Genomic DNA, 23,452 nt, shown 5'->3' with positions numbered 1-23,452 from the left:
GCTTTGTGTTAGCATTGTGACACAGAACAAAGCTTTGTGTTAGCATTGTGACACAGAGCAAGGCTTTGTGTTAGGATTGTGACCCAGAGCAAGGCTTTGTGTTAGTATCATTGCATTACAGAGCCTGGCTTTGTGTTTGTAGCATTGTGACACAGAGCATGGCTTTGTATTTGTAGCATTGTGTTACAGAGCATGGCTTTGTATTTGTAGCATTGTGTTACAGAGCATGGCTTTGTATTAGGAGCATTGTGTTACAGAGCATGGCTTTGTGTTAGCATTGTGTTACAGAGCATGGCTTTGTGTTAGGAGCATTGTGTTACAGAGCATGGCTTTGTATTAGGAGCATTGTGTTACAGAGCATGGCTTTGTGGTAGTAGCATTGCATTACAGAGCATGGCTTTGTGTTGCTAGCATTGCATTATGGAGCGTGGCTTTGTGTTAACATTGTGTTACTGAGCTTGGCTTTGTGGTATTAGCATTGCGTTACAGAGCAAGGCTTTATGTTATGTGATGGAGCACAGCTTCGTGCTGCTGAAGTTCTCTCCCAGGCTTCAGTGCAGCACTGATGCAGACACACAGCACATTCGCTCAGTAACACAATCTGTAAATCGGGGTGTTTTTCTCAGCCAGCTAAGATTTCAAACCCCGGTGTTCGCGCAGCACCAATTCCATCACGTTCACAGCACATAATTTTCCCATGTTTGTGACAACCCCTCGCTTTTGTTTTAATTACCTCGGTAGATCGAGCCGCAGTTCAGATGACTCTTCTGAGAGCGCTGACGAACAGCAGTCTCTTCATTTTCTGTAAAAAAAACCCCCCCAAGCGTTCCTCTGGAGCTTTTCAGCTAATATTTTAAGATGAAGTTTGGATGGGATTGGCGTATGAATGACATTGAACCATAACGCACAAAAGCACAGAAATAACTAAATTGTGCGGAAGAAACTCAGGTCTGAAAACAAAACGCAGGTATCGGCAGCGTCTCGACGAGAAGCCTGTGAATTTCCCGAGCGTTTATAGGAACACAACACTCTCCTGTGGCAGGGAGAAATCCTGCTGTTGAATAATTCAGGGGAGACGACTCCATCTTTCAGAAGGCCCTAAACAAGCATTTGCTCTTGTGCGTTTGTTGCTGTAGGTAAAGCACACAGCGTCGGGTGTGTTTGCATTATGCATATTCAGTGTTATGCGCGCATTCTTACCCGCCGTAATCCTCTTTTGGGCTGGGAGTTTGACGTGCTTTGTAAACGAATGCTCTGTCCCATGGTCAATGCCTGCAGGATATAAAAAGACCATTGAGCTCTGGGGAATACAAAATGTAGGAGAATGGTAAAGGCTGGAAATATTGTCTCATTTAAACAGGAAGTAGTTGAGGGTAGCAGGCAGACACACATACACAGTTGAATGTTTTAGTATATTCTTTTGTATATTCTTATTTATATTTTTTATATTTGTATATTCTTCGACAAAGAAATGACTTACTTTTTGTCTTTTGTTTGAGAAGGAACATGGTTAGTACCTTCTCATTATTAGAGACTTAAATGTTTTACAGTTTGCAGAAGAATGGGAATAAATTGAGAGATGCAATGCTGTGTGGAATGTGGTCTTGCAGCATTTGGTTAACGTTGATAGGGCTCAGTACATACATAGAGTGACTGCTGTTATTTGATTTGTGACATTGTTCTGAAGGAGAAGGACAGAACTCGCGATCCTTTAATAGTGAATCATAATTTCCCCACTCTTGCTGTGAAATAATAGGCTTGAGATTTAATGGCAGTACTGTCACAGCAAAAAATTGACATCATGGCAACCAACGTAACACAAGAAAGACTTGCGAAAATGACAGTGTCACAGTTAAAAGTGAACTACAAACTAGTTCTGAATAATGCTGGATTCAATTTTCATTTGTGTTTAATGTTGACATGACAATAAAGTCTCTCTCTTTTTTTTTTACAAGCTTAGATTGTCAAGTTAAATGCATTGATTTGAGAACTCCGCAAATTGTGTTTGTGCAGAAAAAAGAAAACTTATGCCAGGGTTGTGCTGAAGGCAAAATTAATTGCTATTGTGTGAGACAGTGACATTTTCTCTCTATAATTCAGCGGGTCATTTTCCAAAAGAAACACAATATGCCGCCGCCTTTTCACGAAGCAGATAATCAGACTGGTGTCCAAAATGACGGAATGAAAAACAGCTAACCGAAGACAGGACAGCGTACTCACAATGAACTGCCTTTTGTTTCATTGAAAGCGATAATGTTTATGGCTCGGTTTGACATTTTTTTCCGACAGTTGCAACTAGCTTTAACATGACCGGAGGCTCTGACTCCCTCCTCGGAAAGAATCGGCCAGCTCCTGGCTTTCATTCTCCGATTCTTTCTCCATTTTAATTGGTTTGTCTGGATTGCATCTGCTGGAAACCGAAGCCAAGCCCGTCTCTGAAATCTCTCCCAAATTATTATTATTTTGGTGGAGATGTGAGAGACCAGAATGGAAATGATGACCGAGGGGGCTCTTAAGGCCGGGCCAATCACGCCACTGAAACGCATCCAGGACTATCAAGTCGTTTCAGCGGATGGAATAGCGGAGAAAGAATGAAGCAGACAGTGGCGTGTGTGTGTGTGTGTGTGTGTGCGTCTGTGTGTGTGTGTGCGTGTGTGTGTGTGTGTGTGCGCGTGTGTGCGTGTGCGTGCGTGTGTGTGTGTGAGTGTGTGTGTGTGTGTGTGTGTGTGTGCGTGTGTGTGTGCGTGTGCATGTGTGTGAGTGTGTGTGTGTGTGTGTGTAAAGGCCCATTACGGACAGACTGCACGCGTCCCTTTCATTGCACAGAAAGAAGATAGGATAGGGGACCAGAATGAAAGTAACTGCACATTACAGGAGAAGGTCCCCAGCAGTCAGTGGTGTTGCTTGATGACGGCTGGGGGCCGGGGGGGGGGGGTTGAATGCGTCGTTTGCTCCGATCTCCACGCTCCGATCTCCACGCTCCTTCTCAGGATTGCTAGTCATTAGGGGAGCGAGGCAGGCTTCGGCAGGGACTCTTTGAGCGGAGGGCGGTAATGCTACTGCTAACGGTAATGCTGCCTGTTAGTTGGCAGATGAAGAGAAAGGGAAACAGAAGTTGTAAAACCAGGAAACCAGAGCCTGACTTCTTACAGAGAAACAGCGGAATGATTGGGCCCAACATCTCTGAAGTCAAGCAAAAGAAAAAATAAAATAAAGAAATTACGTTTATTATTATTGTTGCTGTTTTTCATTTTGAGTTGCCCATTTCCTTCTGCTTTTACACATGAGCTGTATAGTGTAAGTGAATGTGCTTAGCTATACAGTGTTTCACCAGCAAGGACAAGCTTTTATTTTCTCCACCATCTGCTTGTTGTCCCAGTTGGTTCCTCTGATTTATGTTTTGCGCGCAAACTGTGTGCATTTGCCTCTGTATCGCGAGTCCCCACCTTACGAACGACACTAAAGTGATGGAGCGAGGCTTTAGTTCCATTGCCTAAGTGATGAACACAGGCTGGGACCAAAAGGAGCCGTAGCTTGGCAGAATTTGTCAAACCCAGAAATGAGAAGACCAGGGAATTAAAACAAAGTGTTTGTTTGTTTCTGTGTGTGTGAGTGTGGGAGTGTGTGTATGTGAGTGGTATGTGTGGTTGTCTGTATGTGTGTACGTCTGTGTGTGTGTGTGCCTGTATGTGTGTTCGTGAGGTGTGTGTCTGTTTGTGTGTGTTGTGTGTGTGTGTGCCAGCGTATGCAAATATATCGTTTTTTCTTAATTCCCTGGTCTTATTTCTGGGTTTGACAAATTCTGCGAAGCGACGGCTCTTTCGGGTCCCAGCCTGTGCTCATCAGTTGGGCGATGGATAAGTACACGCTCAGACCACGGAGCCGTTCCAGGGAAGAAAGAAAACAGAATAAAACGAGGTCAGCGAGTCTGGGAAGCCTTGCTTTTCTGGAGAGGATTTAGGCTGGCCTAGCCAAAAAAAAAGAAAACAGAAAGAAAAAATGTAAGAATCTCTGGGGAGAATGCCAGAGACCTAGTCCCGGGAGACATAAGCAGATGTTCTGCATTCCCCGTCAGAGGAGCAGAAAAACAGGGGTGACTGCGAACAGGCCTGTCTTTGGAAACTTCCGGCAAAGGTTAACTAGCAGCACCTGGACTGAAGAATGGCCAAAGCTTGTTGTTATGTGTGTGTGTGTTCGCACCTGTGTGTGATTCTGTTTGCAGTTGTATGTACGTGTGCGCGATTCTGTTTGTAGGTGCGTGCGTACCTGTGCGTGCGTACGTGTGTGTGCGTGTTTGCGTATAAGCACACTCCTTTGTGTGTGTGTGCCTGTGTGTGTGCACCTATGTATGTGTGTATGCGCTCCTTTGTGTGAGCATGTCCCGGACACTTTCCGGGTGTGTCGTGTTTTTCCGCTACCTTTCTTTTTAACCTTGCTCCTTTTTTTAATCTATTTTTGGAAGGCTGTACTGTATATTCATGGGTCCGTTTCATCACGGTGACAGTCTCGGTGATTGTGGCAGAGAGCAGACAGTGTTCTTCTTTAGAGAGTGTGCTGCCAGATGTCATCTCCCTTCCCTCTGCAGTGCATGGACCCAGCTGTACGGTCACACAGTCAGTGAATCAGAAGAGTACATTTCATGTTCAATTAGCGTAGTTGAGCTGCTGGCTCCCATTAGAGGAAGCAATCGGGCACAGTAAGACGCAGGCAAACCTTCCCACCGAAACCCTTCCTCTGTGGAATACACTATGCTGAGGTGTGGGAGATTTGTACAGGGCACTGTCTATGCGGTCAAAGTCATCATTTAATACTACTCCATAGCGTACCTTAAAGAAATAAAACTATAAAGAAAACCAATTATTTGATAGAGAGTTATCCTGCTCTGTTCCTGCAGGTCGACTGGCCTGTAGGTTCACTACAAACCTAAGAAACCACACCTCATTCAACAGCAAGAGCAGGGCTGCCCAACCCTGTTTCTGGAGATCGACTATCCTGCAGGTTTTCACTCCAACCCTAACAAAGCACACCTCACTCAACAACTAGACCAGGGCTGCCCAACCCTGTTCCTGGAGATTGACCATCCTGCAGGTTTTCATTCCAACCCTAACAAGGCACACCTCATTCAACAGCCAGATAACTTGTTCAGCTTCTAATTAGTAGAATGTGGTGTGCCAAATTAGGGTTGAAATGGACAGTAAATCTCCAAGAGAAGGACTGAATCATGCTGCTTTAGCCTTATGAGACACACAAGGGGTGTTATCTTATCCCAAAAGGGCCAGTTTGTGGGTGCCGGTGTTTGTATTCTCTCGACATAAACACACCTGCTTCTACTTATCAGGGTCTTGATTGAAGACCATAATTAGTTAGTTAGCTGAATCAGGTGTCTTGGCTAGTGCCAGGCTAAAACAAAAACCTGCACCCACACCGGCCCTTTTCAGATAAGACCGAACACCCTCCGGACGCAAGTCCTTTGCTTTGATGGCTAAGAATGAAAGTGGGTGAGACATATCCCTACTCTCTAAAGAATATTTATTTGTTCATGGAGACCTCCAGAGAATCGGAGGGTCGGTAGTCAAATTACAGCCCAGCCGTGAGCGTTACGTGTATATCCGATAGCAGATGCTTAAACAACCTTGGCAGCAGAGCGGAAGATGCAATTTCAGGAACAAATGAACAAGGTTGTGTATCAATTGCAAATAAATGACAGTCACCTGTTTTGAAAGCATAAGCTAGGCAAGGTGTTTAAACAGTGGGGTGCAGAGTTCAGACAGAGACACTGCCTGGAGTCAAATATGCATTCATCCATAACCTTTCGTGACTACCCTACTGTAAAATCCAGCTATGTCATTAACTGGTTTAGCTGGGTATGAGCTGGTCAACCAGCATGGCCAAGTTGGTCATAAAGCTGGTTGAGCTGGGTATGAGCTGGTCAACCTGCTAATGCTGCTAGCTTGTCTGAGCTGGTTGCTGGTTAACTGGTAGCTTGAGTTTTCAGCAGGGTAATTATGCAATGATACACGGAAAGCAGTGCCTTCCTAAGAGTAGCTAGGTTATGAGTTTGTAATATTTCTGATACAATGAATCAACAAAACGCAAGCATTGCCAAATCGGCAACAAGGTTTTGCTAAGTTCAGACTGAGATAAGGCCACTCTTTGGAATGTCTCTCAGCCAATTACAACGCTAAACAGGCCGATGTGTAACACAGTGTACGTGAAGCGCTTTACAGTGACGGTGGGCATGCTTGGACGATTGGTGATTTTGTGTGGGGAAGAAAAACTGAACAAGGACGCGTAATTGGAAGATAAATGGAAAAGCGTCGATGGAAGCGGAGCCGAGGTCCCCCTCGAGCGGCCCGATTGAGCGGAGACGTGCGTTCGGCGCGTCGCAGACGCACGCCTCTCCCGTTCGCCGCGTGCGGTTCCCCGCGCTTATCGTCTGCGCCGAGAGCCCCTCTCACCGCTCGATTCCCATCCCCGGATCGGAGCCCCCGCAGGTTCCCCAGTCCGTGACAGGGGGGGGATGAATCGATTTTTAAAGATCCGCGCAGCTACGACGACTCCATCCCAGCACAGGGCCGAGCATGAGGCGTATTTGTTTAAATAATTGGACAGGTAACCGAAATAATTATCAGCAAGCCCCGGGGGGAGGGCTTGTTTTGATGCCACGCGGATCAAAGAGGCGTCTCTGCATGCCGGCGCGCTTCTCGTGAGTCCGCCTACCCCAGTCTCCATGGTGTTATCGCCTCTGGTTGTTTTCTTTTTCTCTCTCTCTCCCTCGTTTGCTCTACCTTTTCCTCTCTCCTTTTCAGCTTCATTTGCCACATTCACCTGCCTATCTTTAGCCCCTGGTATTTTTTGTACCTTAATCTTAAGACTTCATTGATTCAGTTCTGTAGTTCCTCAAGTTGTAGATGTCTTGTAGTCAGTAGTATCGTAGTTAGACTTGGCCTACCTGCTTTAGGTGATCATATGTGAATTCTACCTTACCTTTCCTGTTAGGTTGTGTGTTCTATGACCTTAATATGCGTTTTGTATGTTACTTTGGATACAAGCGTCTGCTAAATAAAATGTAATGTAAATGTAATGCTTCCAGAGAGTGACAGTAAATTTCTTTGTGATTATATTTTTTATTGTTTTTCAAAAACATGACAAATTACAAACTAAAAAACACCTACAAAAAAGGTCAATAGGAACAGATACACATAGAATAAAATAATAAAGACAAGACAAAAAGCAATGTGACAGCGCATTTAACATGGCAAGCAAACAACAGTAGCTAGAGATCGGCAAAGTTACCATCAAGTCAGCACCACAGACAAGCTGCATACATCAATACCTGCAAGGTTACGGAAACACACTCCGTCTAACCGCCATCCTATTGTTCCCGCTCCCCCCCATTCCCTCTCTCATCCTTCCCTCTAGCCTTTCTTTTCGAAAATACGTTTAATTGTTTTAACAGGTGTACCTTCTCCCAGATGCTGAATGTCACCAGGAGTAGCAGTGCATTGTGTTCCCGTGTGTGTGTGGCTGTATATCCTTTGGGTGCAGGTTTTTAACAACCAGCGGAGGGAATACACGTTTTTACCAGCACCTCATAATTCCCATGAGCCTTCTCTCTGTAGCAGCGCCCGTTTAAAATCACATCAGTAGGTAGTGGGTTGCCAGATTTAGTCAAAACAAGAAAACCCAAAGTACACAACTGGAAGTGTACCCGCGTACAATGCTGGGATATGTTGGACTGGTGGGTCCTCTCCTAACTGACAGGGAGGGGGGATCTTTCTCCCACACTAGGGGAGTCATTGACGCACAAAAGGTTTGACATTTCTGTCGAAAACCAGGCCACCTGGCAATCCTAGTTGGTATACTCTCAGAAATAAAGTGAAAGTGGAGATATAGTTTTGTTCTTCAAGGATCAAATTCCCCAAAATGCACACTGAAAGTACAGTAAAGTTCTCTTTACAGGGGTACAAATGTGTACATTTTCCCAACAAAAAAGGTAAAAATGTGTTATTTATTGCTGGCTAGGGGTACAATTTGATGACCTATTGGGTACCAGTGATAAGCATTTGTACCTTTGTAGGCACTTTTCGTACCTTTATTTCTGAGAGGGTAGTACACTCTACACACATGCTGTACATATGCACATACTGTTAGTGTTTGTTGTTCCTGCATAAGTATATAATTTCATTATTACCAGCATTGTGTTTGCTAAAATGTTTTTTTATTGTTATCAGATTAATCTACAAGGCCCAAGTTCTTATCCTCGTGGTCATACCTTGAAACTATACTTCCCTCTCGGGTTTTCAGCCAACTTGTCCCTGGTTATGGTTATGCACTTTGTTGTAAGTCGCTCAGGTTAAGAATGCTAATGTAGTGTTGTGAAAGCCCTGGTTTCGGTAGAGCAGAAACGATCACAGACAATGGCCGACTAAATAAACAACCAATATGAGCATCGTAATACAATACACAACATACTGTAACCGACACACGTAGCACTCTTAACCACAATAAACACATTGTTTTACCATTAATTAATTCACGCGCCACCTTCCATACTAACATATGACTTGCGTGTGGATGAAGTTGCGCAGGCTCTGGTTAGGCCTGTAATGTGATGTGGAGAAAGTGCCGGAAACAGGCAGGTGCGGCGGTGGGGACGGCGGGAGATCCCGGCTGAAAGCTGAGGCTGCAGGGGTTTCATTAGCGGGCGGCGGAGGGGGAACGGAGGGGAACGGAGGGGGGGGCGTAACACGCGCCCCGCAGAGCCGAGTGATTTATCTCCTGCGTTTTAACACGGGAACGCATGTCGCCTCCACGCGCTCTCCCGCGTTTAAGCCTCCGGCGCACGGTCGCTGTGGCGCGGAAACGGCGGGAGAGTGCCAGGCAGAGCCGCGCCTCGTTTCGGGATCTGTCTCTAGCGGTTTAGTCTGCCGTGCCGGACTGCTTGCTTCCCGTATGGGAAACGCACATCCGGAGTCATTCATTCATTCATTCATTCATTCATTCATTCATTATCCTAACCCGCTTATCCTGAACAGGGTCGCAGGGGGGCTGGAGCCTATCCCAGCATACATTGGGCGAAAGGCAGGAGTACACCCTGGACAGGTCGCCAGTCCATCGCAGGGCACACACACCATTCACACCATTCACTCACACACTCACACACTCGGGCACCTACGGGCAATTTAGACTCTCCAATCAGCCTAACCTGCATGTCTTTGGACTGTGGGAGGAAACCGGAGTACCCGGAGAAAACCCACACAAACACGGGGAGAACATGCAAACTCCACACAGAGAGGCCCCGGCCGACGGGGATTTGAACCCAGGACCTCCTTGCTGTGAGGCGGCAGTGCTACCCACTACACCATCCGTGCTGCCTACATCCGGAGTGAACAGTTTAAAAATGCTGAAACGCAAACTCGCCGTGTTCCGGACATAACACAGGGAAGAGGCCGCTTCCACAAGAAGTTAATGTCCATACGGTAGTTTTTCTCCTGAGGAAAGTGGTTTATGATTATGGCTGCTTATTGACTGTCTTAGACACTAAAACAGTTTGATTGATGTGAATTGGACCAATAATTATCGAGAAAACAACAAATAACTGCACAACATCGCTGTGCTCAGAAGACCGTGTTAGCTCACCATGGTCCGAACACCGTGGTATATACCTGCCCGGTTCGTAGTCTCTCATTAGCAACAGCTTCCCCACCACAATATCGCAGTGGAGCACTATTACCATGTCACTGTATGCTGATATGGCTTGCGTATGTGACTCGTACCACGTTTATATAAAAAGGGAAGGAATTATACTTTACACACACACACACACACACACACACACAAAAACAAATGTTGATCTGGACGTAATTTTTTACTTATTCGTCATGAACGTTGCTCTGTTCGGAACATGGTGAGCCAACTTGGTGTTCAGAACATTGTGAGTTACTCAGAAGAAGATATGAGTCGAGTTCAAGGCTTCTTTGTTGGACAAAATGGTTCTTTCACACCTATGATAGAGGATCCGTAAATAACTAAAAAGGCTTCCTCTATGGAGACAAACAACCCTTTTTCTGAGAGTGTACGTGTCACCTATACCTAAGAAACCTAAATTAAGTGCCCTTCACCGAAGCTGAATTTGTGCTCTGAACCTGCAGTGAGGAGGAGATTTTAGTGATTTTTTTTAGGCCCACCAGATTTTGATGACACTTTCTATGAAAGATGCTTTCATAATCAGTGAAAGAGCACTCATTATGTAGCCTAATTTTGCTTGGTATGGTATTATCTCTATTGGCAGGGATGGTGACACATCACTCCCCCTAATAGTCCATTTAGAGTTTATGAGCCCAAATGTACTGCTTATGAATGTGCTGCACGAAGGTTTTACTATGTAGGTCCTTTCATGGCATTTACCAAGATTTCAGCATCTGAAAATAACAACTGAGCATGCCCAATGGGGTCATTAGCAGTGATAGCAGGGGTGTTAGCACTAAACAGCGGATTCTACTTATCAATGTAAATTATTTAATACAATGATTAATTTGTTAATTAGTCAAATCATGTGTTCTAGTGCTGGGCTAAAGGAGAAACTGCAGCCACACTGGCCCTTTTTGGATAGAAATGGATATGAACCTCTGATTAAAACCTTAAAGTGTGTACGTCGTTGACTACTGGCAGCAGGTTCACAGCCACACAGACCACAAAGCATATTGGGCATGTTTCACGAGCGCACTTCTCACACCATGTGACGCCTCTCGGAGGCGAGATGCGGCAGTTCCCGGTTCGTATTGTGGTTTCCCACGCGGAGTGAGAGAGAGCGCAATCACACCAGCATGGAAACAAATAAACACCTTCACTCTTCCGACTCACGGGCTCTGGGCAAAAATAACGAACTGAAGTAACAAACTAAAATAACAGAGAAAAGAAAGTAGAATGGAAAGCTTGTGAAAGCGGCTTGGTGTGTGTTTTATTTATTTATTTATTTATTTAAATGTATTTATTTATTTATTTATTTATTTATTTATTTATTTATTTATTTATTTATTTATTTATTTAGCTGTGTTTTCGTTCGCTTTATCTTCAGTCTCTCGCCCACAGCTGTGGAGACGAGCACACCTTTAAGCACCTGGGCTGATTAGTTAACGCAACCCAGGTGTGATGCGCTCGCTCTACCAACAGGTGTGGCAAAGACAAATCTGCATCTACGCCAGATTGAATGCCACGACAAGTACAGTAGTGCAGGATCAGCAAGTCGCGGTCCTCGAGGGCCAAGAACTGCTGGTCTTTCACCCTCCTCTTACCTGTGGGGGGAAGGTGTGCATGATCAGTCTGGGTAATCAGCAGCACTAATTACACTGGAGAATTGAAAACCAGGGTCGGTTTGGTTTTGAAGGCCAGAGATGATCATCAGTATCACAGTGTATATTGTGAACACATAGTATCCTATATATTCCATAACATTAATAATAATAATAATAATAATAATAATAATAATAATAATGATGATGATGATGATGATGACGATATGTCAGTGTTCTCAGCAGTAGAGCCACATATTTACTATGACCAACTAGCGGATAATGGCACTTGCATCAGTGTTGGGTTACGAGAGTAGACATGCCCAAAGCCTACTTAGTTACTGTAGGATTTACAATATAGCACTATTATAAACAAAATTTTGGCAACCCAATTCAAAATACAGCCTAGTGTCCACACAGCTTTTTTTGCTGATTTTATTTGTGCTTGATGTCGTGTCCCTCAGTATCCCCCGTGATACGCTCAACTATTTTGTGCCCATCGCCCCGAGGCTTTTCCCTCACACGCTTTACTCAGTACCCAGCGCTGAAATTGGGGAACGCACTGAAATCCTGGAGATGTTCTTAAAGGGCATAAATTAAGGGGAACTCCAGGGAAATAAAGGAGTGTATGCGAGGCAGGTATGTGAGTTTCTGAGTCTCACTGTCTTACTATTCCCAGTTCATTCGAAGTTCAGCTTTTCATTTCTGAAACTAAATCTAAACTGCGGGACTCTCAACGTCCCGAAAGTGTTGTGGTGCTAGCTTAGCACGGACGTGGCTCTCCCCCTCCTCCTGCCTCCAAGAAATATCCTCTGCACTGCATAAAACGAACGATGATTGACACATTCTTATGAGATGAAAAGTACCCTGTTTTATTAACATCTCTGCAATATGAAGGACATAAAATGTAATGCCGATAAAAACGAGTTTGCCTCGAGTGACCAAGTGACAAAATGGACTCCAAGAGAATTCAAATCCAGAGAGGACATGGACTGTGCCGGCTTACCTGCATAAAATACATAAATACATGAATAAAATAAAGAAAATACAGGGCTTGCTGTGTCCTGTTTAATAATGACTTGCGATTTGGAAACATATTTTACAGGCCTGTAGAGCTCGTAATACGATGTTTAATGAATTTGAGGATCAGAATTGAGTAGACTGCACTGCTGTTTACATTTCATAGTTCTCACAAGTGGTTGTAAATCTGATAAAAACTGCTACCTGAGACTCACTCAATGAATGATTCTTCATCCAGGCTCTACGTTTGCAACCTCTAATCGTGACGACAAGCAAAGCAAATGACACACTTCCTATGCCTACAGACTATCTGTATTTAAAGCTAACGGTTTATTTAATTAACATACTCCATTACAGTCGCTGGTTTGACACTTATGAGAGGTGATGAAATTATTATTCTCACCAATGCTAATCGCCCCATGGTCAAATCCTTAAATGCATTTCTGCAATAATTTAGTGGGCCCTAACAAAGGAAAACCTTCACTTGGCAATAATTGATTTCATATGTTGAATTCTTCTTTCACCCTTTCACAGAAGTAGTGGGTTTGATTATCTCTGGGCATAACATCGACATCAGAGCCTTCGTGAGGATTTTGCCCGCTTGAACGTAGCGGTTTCATGACCTTCCCGCGTCCCGCCGTGCGCTCCGGTCGACAGCACGAGGGGCGCGGATTAGCCGTCGGGATCGATCTCTCCCGCTGAAGCCGAACGCGGCAGCGAATCGCGGCGCAGGTAAACAGGACGATAACTCAGACCATTAGTGAATTAGTTTTCCTGATTTTTTTTCCGTTTTTTAACCGGCCCATTGATCGAGGGCGGGGCCCGAGCTGCCCGGTTCCGGACAGTCACGCCCCCGGGGGGCTGTGGCGGAGCCAAATAAGGCGAAGCCCGACTAAACAACGTTAGGCCTTCTGTCAGCTTCCCGGCAACCGCTGGTGACGGGCCATTAGCGAGGCTGTCTGTATATTAAACAGCAGCTTCTGCCCCTCCCATTTCTCCCTGTGCTTCCTTCCACCATTCCGCCCTGACCCCCAGCTTAGGACCACAGTCTGGCCTGTATTACCGAGGAGGAAGAAGGCTATCCCCTCAAGACTGGAGAACTCCTCCCTGACTGATGCAAACCTAAAACCAGCACTGCCACCAGAAAGGAAAAATAAATAAGTTGTGAACAGGTTACAGAATGAGAATGAAAGAGAGAGAGACTGAGAAAAGAAATGAGAAATCAATCGATGAAAACCAGGCTAATTGCTCTTCGTTGTTCTTGGGGGGGGTTGTAAGAAGCTGACCTCACCAGGGTTTGTGACCTTCCATCTTGGATGTGTGCCACGTGTATAGTGAGGTCCATAAGTATTTGGACATTGGATTTGAAACGAAATGATGCATATGACATTGAAGTGCAGACTGTAACCATGAATTGGATACTTATCGACACGTATTCACGTGCATGTCAAGTGATCGGTGTCGGAATTACATCCCCATTTTAGGGGACCAAAAGTAATTGGACAGTTGGCTTCTCGGCTGCCGCTGTAAAAGCCAGTTCAAAGTCCAGCGACAGAGCATCGCTGCAACCGGCGATGTGTAAGGGATGTGTCGCTTGTCGCAGTGACATTTGGTTTATGCTCTGGGCGACTGGGGCGTTTATACTTTTTGCAAGGAGAAAGACTACAGTCTACACCAGGCGACAATAGAACTTTCATGAACGTTCAGCGATTTCAGTCGAGGGACACACTGGCTTATAAATTGGCCTTAAGTTCCTTTAAAAGACTCCCACAGAAAAGTCACCCCGGGAGGTATGTACAGCACACGGAGGAAAAGGACACGTTTTGTGCTTGCACGTGAATATCTATGGACTGGGAGAGGACGACGACGTCAGAACGCATTACTTATGTGTACCAGATGCCCTTGTTGTGAGAAATGTACTGTACTTGTATGTTAGCACTGTGCACAGTCAGCAACCCATTTCCGCAGCTGCGTTTTAGCAGAGGAACTGAGGTAAATGACGTTGCGCAAGGGTAAAAGGGGGAGCGAAACGCACCGGGGATTCAAACCTGTGACGGCACGGTGCAGATGCGGCAAACTGCCATGAAGTGGAAAATCTCCATCCTTTCATCCCAGGGTGTTTTTAGTTTATTACGAGTCCTCAATCTGCTCCTCCCTAGTTGCTCAACAACCAGTGGTATCTGCTATCCTCTTCAGTAAACAAATCAACAGTCAAAGCGCATACACAGAACCCAGGGGCAATTCTGTGAAAATTGCTTGATATTTGCAAGAAGAATAACTTCTCACTCTGAGAGAGACAGAGACAGAGAGGGAGAGGGAGCGGGCGAAGGAAAGAGAGAGAGGGGAGCAAGAGTGAGAGAGGAAGAGAGAAGGAGAAGGAGAGAGAAATCAGGGGACAGAATTATTGTTTGATGTGCTATTTTCTCAGATGAGTGCATAGGGGATTATGAATATCCCTGTGCCTTCATGTCCAATTCATTAGAGAATTTAATTGTTTTTCTCCTCAACATTGGTTTATTTCAGGTTGTGAGCCATGCAGTATTTGTGTGTGTGTGCGCATATGTGTGAGTGTGAGTTTGCTTGAATGCGTGTGTGTATGTGTGTGTGTATATGTGTGTTTGTGTGTGTGTGTGTGTTGGGGGCTGTTCCAGTCTTTTTTTCTTTGTGTGGCTGTATTTTAAATCTTAAATAGGCTGTATGAGAAATACTCATATAGTTAACTAAATATGACTCCAACATATTAACATGTTCAAATGAATTGTGTATGTTAGGAAGCCTCTGAAGTGTTTTAAAATTTAATATGAGACTTCTTCTTTTGAAAAAAGAAAAGGCTTTACCTCCATTTGAACACTATCAATATAATCCCTTATTCATGTAAACTTGTTTAGTTTCTCCCTTAAACTGCAAGCCACTCGCATTTCAGAAGAATGAAGATCTAGCTTGCGCTTATATCGCCTGCCACGCAGGACACGGGCTGTTTGAGTATCTGTCCTGAGGGTGCCGTTCAGATCATGTTATACCGGATTGGACATGTTTGCGTGTTCACAAACAGGACCACAGGGTCACAATCAGAATGGCGCGGTTGTTATAATAATAAGAACGACGCTGTTATTTTTTATCAAATCATCTTCCTTTACTGAATATGGCTCGGGGAAACCGATTATCTAGCATCGAGCATCACCCCATTAGCATCTGATAATTATCGCATCTGCGCTATCAAAAAAAAAAGAAAAATACACATTCCGCCGTTATGTCGTGTCTCAGCGCGGCCAAATAATTTGGCATTTCGCCATAATTGCGCCTATTTATGGCGGGGACCTGCGGGGTGAATAGATTGGGAGCCGTAATTGCCACTGGGCGAGTGGCGGCGGTGTGGTCCGGCCTGGTCGTTTGAGGCTTGCGCGAGCATGGCTAATGTGCTGCGCTAGCGCACTCATTATGCTCAGTACACTGGTCTCTGTGGCCTTTAGCGGGCCACGGGTGTTTCGGGCTGATGAAATCCGCTGCTGGTCTGAGAGGAGGGATGCGTGATGACCCCTCCCCTTCTCTCTTTCTTTCTTTTTAAACAGGAAGGGAAAACAGGAAGTTTAAAATCAGTTACAAATCAATCCTGTATCTACAGGACCATGCTAAATTCCGCAGTAATATTTCAAGTTTCCCACTGAAAGGAGTTACACCACATCCACGTCTGGAGGGCATCACGGGAACCGGGCCCAGGTGCTTTCTGGGGGCTGTAGTTCACAAAGAGCTCTTTTAAAAACAGAGCTTGCAAGGTTATACTCCGGATGGGGTTCTGATGTGCCTCTGAGTCAGACAATTAGCTGGAATTACATAGCTTTAGAAACGAGTGTGGTGTAAAAACGTAGCTCTGTATAAGGTCTGCGGGGAGTAGAAGTGGCTTGTCGTTGAAGGCCTGCACATTGCTCAAACATTTGTATACCCTGAGCCAGATCTTGGTTTTATGAGTTCAGTAGATTTTTCTTATTTATTTGACAGGGACAGTGTAGTCTTCCACAAAGATGTTAGTACATCCGGTACATTTCTCCAGAGATAGCTCAGAGGAAAACTCATATTTTTACCCTTGGCAGATTTTCACCATGAAACAGAAATGTTTAAGCATTTCAAGATGCCAAAGAAATGTTTAGTTCAGTCACCTTTTGTATTTCGTTTTTTTACTTTGACAAAAAAATAATGTACTCCGCAAATACGGAAACATTTTAAATCACCCATAATGTTTCAGCTGTGCATTACTGTATGTACCTGCCATGTTTAATCTTTCACCTTACTCCCTGTGCCATTAAGCTACTAAATATTATACTGTCCACAGAAGCATTAGAGTAGCCTTTAATGCCATTTTCCATTAGGCCTCTATAATGAATGCAACATTCCTCTTAGCATGTCGTCGTTCATTAATATTGCAGAGTAGCTCTTTTTCTACAGCTTATGCATATGCATGTACTGCACGCTCATACACACCGACACACACCCACACATACAGATTTACACAAAGCCTTTGTTCATACGTGTAGCTTTGACTCCTAGCATCTGCTACCATCTCCTTGACTGCAGTGAGGCCTACCACAAATTAGTCCATGCTAATTATTTTAAGGGGGGGGGGGCTTTGTTAAATGATTTATTTTCAGGGATTAGTCACTGTCACAGCAGTCCAGGTTAGCAGCATGGCTACCTTGCATGCAAACTGGCCCTGGTCTCTGGTTTCTGCAAGCTCGGCAGGAAAGCCCGACAGCTTTAAAAATAGGCAGGTAAACAGACACAACAGGCAGGATTCTGCAGACCAAGCACACGCTCCGCAGTATGACAACGCCGGGCCCCAGGAGATAATGACTCTGACAGAAAACCCTCTAGTGGCAAAAGATTATTTTCTTATTATATCGTGCGCACTTCTTATATCGCTTTTAACATCAGGCAAATAACAATCCTGTTAAAATTGTCTGGGAGCAGGAGGGAGAAATCTGAAAAGCCCACGCCCATATCGATCTGCCGCAGCCTATCAGCGTCCCCACTCTGCATTGACACTTTTTCACAAATGCGGCACCCAATTAAAAATGCAAGATCTGATGGGTAAGCATGAGGACTCAGGACCTTAATGGAAGGTTCTGGCAAGAGCTGACGAGTGCGATTGCCGATTGATTTGAGCCAATCGAAAGTCCACGCTCTCCACACTGAAAGCGCTTTGATTGGTTGGAATCAATTAACTATTGATGGCACATGATAGCAGCGCATATATCGGAATTCAGTATAAAGGCCGCTCTGAACCAGTTTTTGAGACTGATCCCACGTGGCCTGGATGACCTTCTCTACCACGTCACACACAGCATGGAGAAATGGGCGGCCATTTTCAGTGTACCTCAGGAGATTTCAGATATATCTCACTGAACGCTCTCTAGTGCAGAGACCTGAATGACCTTGGACATTTTTGGAAATGGGAAATAAGAACATAAACTTAAGCTAACAACAGCCAGGAAAAACAAACATTTACTGTAACCAAATTGCTTCAATCTAGAATCTAGATTCTAGATCTTAATATAGGTGCGAAAGTATCACATAAATATTCTATTCCTGACATACTAAAAATACTGGCAACCTCAGCGGATATAGTTTGGTCGCTAGCACTGTGCTATTTACAGTGTTATTAGAGGCCTGTCCATAGGAGTAGCTTTGGGTGGGGAAAAGGTATACCCTGGTGTAAAATCCAGTTATGACAAGCTTGAAATACCAGCTACCAGCACTTTGAAAACATAGCTTGAGCTGGTCAAACCATGTTGAGTATGGAGCTGGTCTGAACTGGTTTATCAGCTACCAGCTGTTTCAAAATCTAACTTCAGCTGTTTTTTTTACAGCAGGGTACACATCCCCACCAATTAGTAGGGAATGTTGAATTGTGACTGCCAGCAATTTCCTTAAATCAAAAACAGCATTTGTCTGGTAATTATTATCTGCACTGCCATGAGTTAACTGCTTCCAACATTATCCCTGCATGTCCTATTACATAACATATCCAACGCATTTGCATTGCAAATAGATTCCAAATATACCTACATAAATTCTAGCATATAGTATAGTAGCATGTACAGTATCCCAGTATGTATGTATGTATGTATGTACTGTGTATATGCATGTGTTGGATGTACTGTTTAATCATGAACTGACCTACATTTCTCTGTGTATCATGCTGTATAATACAAAATTAGCACCATTCGTTTTATTTGGTTTCAGTGAAAGTCGGTGTTGTCTGATGCAGCAGAAATAATGAAGGATTTTTTCAGCAGAGGAGGACTAATTTAATGACGCAGTCTTGGGCTTGTGAAGCCAGGGGCCAAAGTTCTTAAATGCAATTACACAGGAAAATGACTCCCTTATCAGTAAGTATAGATAGAACTCCTCTAGCAACAAAGCGCTAATGTACTGCGTAACACTGGGTAAATGTATCATGTTATAATGTGCCCTGTGAAAAGATCATTTTATTTAGTTTGGTATTGAACGGCCGCGTCCCTCGATAACGTTTCTGTTTATGCCGCATTCAGGAGGGAATCGCCTCACGGCTTTTGCATCAATCGGGCTGGAGTTTGCCAATAGTGCAAAAGCACCGTCGCTGCAGCCACGGAGACTTCGCACAGGGAAGATGCGCTTGGGCTGAGCGCACATTAAATGGTTTTTGAAAGCGTCGGCTGTATCGACAAAATCGTTGCTTGCTGAAGTCCGAGGAAAGAATTGCTTCCGGATTTTGCGTCGCCTCAAATTTTCATTTTATTTTTTCTTCAATCAGCTTGAAATCAGCTTTTCATTTGCGGATTAACTGACACGTGGCTACAAAAATGATAATGGAAGAGCTATATCTCCTGTTAAAGAACATAATTGAAGAGGCAGAAGATTAGGGAACTCGGCTAATCTAGAACCGCAGCCGCTCAAATCTTTACAAGCTAATTACTGCAAATGCATCGACCCTCAGGGACCAATACGCAAGTAGCCTACTGAAGAAGTGTATTTATCATATGGACTGGATTGATTATTGCGTGTATGCATTAATCAATATTACAATATGGATTTTTTAAATGGCCACAGTTTCACTGTTCCTCAAATAACCCCACTGCGTTTTCATTTCAGAGAAAGACAACGTGAACCGACTCGGTAATTGCGCTTTACAACAACGTTTGATTGGTTGACTGAACATGGCAAATACTGCAAATATTTCTGCTTTCAAGTGTGCGTGTTTGCACATATGGGATATACAGTATGCTGTAATTGAAAGATTCATTTGTAGTTGGTTCAGTTCCAGCACAGTGAACAGTTACAGAAAATTCTAGATTCTAGATTTGATATACCGTATTGTGCAAAAGTATTAGGCACCCTAGATTTTTAAATACAAATATGGTCCTTGATGTTTATATTTCTACATTAGTGCACCAGTTGACAATATCAAATTTGAGATTTCAAAACATTAATTTCCCCTCAAAAAATGAACGTGACAGAAATATATTTTTAGATCGCTTTTCTGATAACCTGGTCACAGCTGTCTGGGATTACCCGGAGAGGTAAAAGAAAGTGAGTCAGCCAATGTCTGCAGAAGAACTGTGGCACATTTTTCCAGTACTTTCTTCAGTGATCTGAATATAAAATATATACAGGGCCTATACATTATCTATAAAGCCACATGGAGGTTCTTCATCCTGTTTTCATGCAATTGTCTGTCTGCCTTGGGCTGGTCACAATGATGCCTTCACAGAAACTCAGCATGCACTACAAACCGCTTGCAAGTCATGTGATTTCTATGTTCACAAGATAACATAGATAACATGCTAGCTATTGCAGCCAGTGAGTTATGGTCAGAGACATTAGAGCACAGAATGACTGCCGTGTGCATAGATCAGTCTCTGTGGACACGGATGAGGCAGTGACATTAAGAAGTGTCTGCTGGCCAATGCAGAGCACTGAAGCCATGATCTACACCAATGTCAGGTTGTTTGTATGATGAATAAGGTCCACTCTTCAAGAAGTGGTATTGTAGAAATGTTGAGGTGGAAAAGTTATTGCATTGTACTATATGAAAGTATTTTCCCCAAAAATTGCAATTAAGGCACAATGGGGTGGAATGCAAGATGATATAGCCTGGCAACGCATCTTTTTTACCTGGGACATTTATGTGCCATAAAAGCAAGACTCATGACTGATAGCTAGATATTATATATTTCAGTTTTAATACATACAGTTTAACCTCTAAAACATTTTTATAATCCATTCAACAATTGTAATTCAGCATTATAACATGATAATGTTAATAGATAATAATAACAGACAAGCTGTTATTATTTAGCAGTACTATTATTATGCTATTATTGTCTTATCGCAATACTGAGCGGCTAGTACATAAAGGTTTGAGGTGTGATTACATTAGAGCAGTGGTCCTCTCTCCCAGTCCTGGTAAGCCGCAGGGTGTGTTGGCTTTTGTTGTTACTCAGCACTTGATCGATCAATTAAAGCAGTTAATTACACTGTTAACTCATCTCACCTGGTTTCTTGAGTCTGAACCGGTTGCTGATATTAAGGCGAAGACAAAAGCCAGCACACCCTGCGGCTCTCCAGGACCAGGAGAGAGGACCGCTGCATTAGATCCTGCCCTGATTAGGTGAGGGAATTCCAGCGGCTGCGTTTACAAGATGCATCTTTCTTCCATTAGACGAACAGCGACCTCCTACATGGACAGCTTGACGCTGCGCTTCATCATAAACCCGGCTCTTAGCCCTGTCTGAACTTATCACCCAACCAATTAGTTTTGAGACGAGGAAGGCTGCACACGCTCGGTCTGGAAAGGGCAGCGGTCCTCGTTAGCGCGGAGCAGTGCAGTCTGGGACGCGTACGCCCGCGAGGTGGGAGGGACGGCGGGCGGGGGGGATTAAAAAAGACCGGAAAACAACGGCGTCAACAAAAAAGTAAATGAAATAACAAGCAGCGCATCGCGCAGGCGATGGCCTCTTAGCGAAGCCATCTCCTCTGTCTCCGTCAAAAGTACCTGCTAATTTTACTCTGTTTTTTATTTTTTATTTTATTTACTCTTGCCCCAGGGATTTTTCAGTGCGTTGAGTGTTTTTATTATGCGTTTATCTCATTCTCTCTCACTCGGTCTTACACACACACACACACACACACACACACACACATACTTTCTGCCTCCGAAATATACTGTAATCTATCACAATCTATCAGTGTGTCCTCATGTTGTTTGTCTGTCCCTCTGATCGCTTCTGCCTGCTCTCTCTATTTCTCTCTATCTCTCTCACACACACACACACAAAACACTACTCCCTCTTTCATGTTATCCGTCTCGCACTCACACTCTCTCTCTCTATGTCCCTTGCTCTCTGTCTCCCCCTGCAGGTCTCCACAGAATGGAGCGAGAATGAACAGAGAAAGGCTGCAGGAAAAGCATGAACTGGAGGGTCATTGAGGTCACCTGCTTCCTGTTTATATGGGGCCATATAACAGTCCAGTCTTCCCGCCAGGATCCGTCCGTTGCCGAGCACCATGTCTCCAAGCAATTTGATTGGCTCATCTCCGACCGAGGGCCCTTCCACCACTCGCGGAGCTATCTCTCCTTTGTGGAAAGATTCCGCCAAGGATTTACAACCAGATACAAGATCTATAGGTGAGTAGTGATCCTTTTTCTCTTTCATTGCCCTGCTGAAAAAACAAATGCTCAAGCTAGTTGAAATGGCTGGTGGCTGGTTGACCAGTTGGGACCAGCTCCCAGCTCAACATAGTTTAGCTGGTTGACCTGTTCAGACCAGCTCCCAGCGCAACATGGTTTAGCTGGTTTACCAGTTCAGACCAGCTCCCAGCTCGACATAGCTTAGCTGGTTGACCAGTTCAGACCAGCTCCCAGCTCGACATGGCTTAACTGGTTGACCAGTTCAGACCACCTTCCAGCTCGACATGGTTTAGCTGATTGACCAGTTCAGACCAGCTCCCAGCTCAACATGCCTTTGGTTTGACCAGCACTAGCTGGTTGACCAGCTCATACCCATCTACACCTGCTTATGACCAGCTTGACCAACTCAATCTTCAAGCTGAACCATCTGTGCTACTGATTGGCCAGACTGTCTTCACACCCGACTTCCAGGTAAAGGGAAGCTGGAAAACCAGCCGTTCTTGGCCATTGAGGACTCTGATTTGAGGTAAAGGGGTCTATTGTGAAAGTGCATGTAGCCTAGACGCAAATCAACTTATCCCTTCATTGAACCTACATGGAACAAAGATGAAAAGCATGTATTAAGATTCACGATGGTTTGAGAGAGCCGAGCAAACTTTCCCAATCTCCTCCGCACTATGCTCTCATCACCATGACACCTGCATGTGCACGAGGAACGTTGCAGCTTAGGCATTAGCGGTAATATCTCACATCAACAACTGCTACCTAGAGGATGCTAATGCAGCTGACTAAATTAAGAGGATCATACCCACGGCGAAGGTAATTCTATTACGCCACTGCAGATTCCAAGTCGCAGGTAGCTTGTGATATAATCCAGATGCTAACTAGCAATGTTTAAGCTAACAGGTGTCATCTTATGCTTGCGGTTGGAGCCTTTCCTGACTTATTCAGTCAAGGGCCAACACATTTTCCTTTCCAGACATTTGTATGGGGAGAAGTCTATCACACGACCGCCCGCTAGACCATTATTCTCGATGACTGCAACTTCCATTATTCTTTCTTGTATATTAAATTAAATTCATTTGGCAGACACACACAGAGTGCCTTATTGGGAGATAAACACAAGCGGATTCAGTAGGTTTACGAGAGCAGCAGTGTCTGCGGAAAGGATAGCTCATTTATTTATTTCGCTGGTTTTGCAGGACATTTAATAGCATTAGGCATTTAAGAATCATGCTTATCAGGAGGAACTGGCACAGTTTACAGTTTTGCGCAGTGCATTCACACAGCAGGCCGTTTACTGAGCCCGTTGAGGTTAAGCGCGTTGCTCAAGGGTGCAATGGTCCCCAGTTGGGACTTGAACCCTCAATCTTGGAGTTACTGTCTGAAGCACTAACAGTATTACTTTTACATTTGGCTTTAGAGTGAGGGGATGGGGGTTATGGGAAAAAATACTATAGAATGGAAGGGAAAC

The 23,452-nt window shown here is 44.3% G+C and overlaps 1 protein-coding gene across 1 annotated transcript in view; it reads left to right on the top strand.

Annotated features, from left to right (window-relative positions):
* Positions 1–23,452, top strand: part of brinp1 (bone morphogenetic protein/retinoic acid inducible neural-specific 1) — a 125,957-nt gene that overhangs the window by 20,639 nt on the left and 81,866 nt on the right. The window contains exon 2 of the mRNA XM_061215932.1: positions 21,708–21,975. Coding sequence (XP_061071916.1) covers positions 21,758–21,975 — 218 coding nt within the window. The 5' untranslated portion in view covers positions 21,708–21,757. The remainder of the gene's footprint in view (positions 1–21,707; positions 21,976–23,452) is intronic.

Source organism: Conger conger, chromosome 12, assembly GCF_963514075.1.
Source record: "Conger conger chromosome 12, fConCon1.1, whole genome shotgun sequence".
Classification (NCBI taxonomy): Eukaryota; Metazoa; Chordata; class Actinopteri; order Anguilliformes; family Congridae; genus Conger; species Conger conger.
Note: the sequence above shows the minus strand (reverse complement) of the source record. Positions and strands in the feature narration are given on the sequence as shown.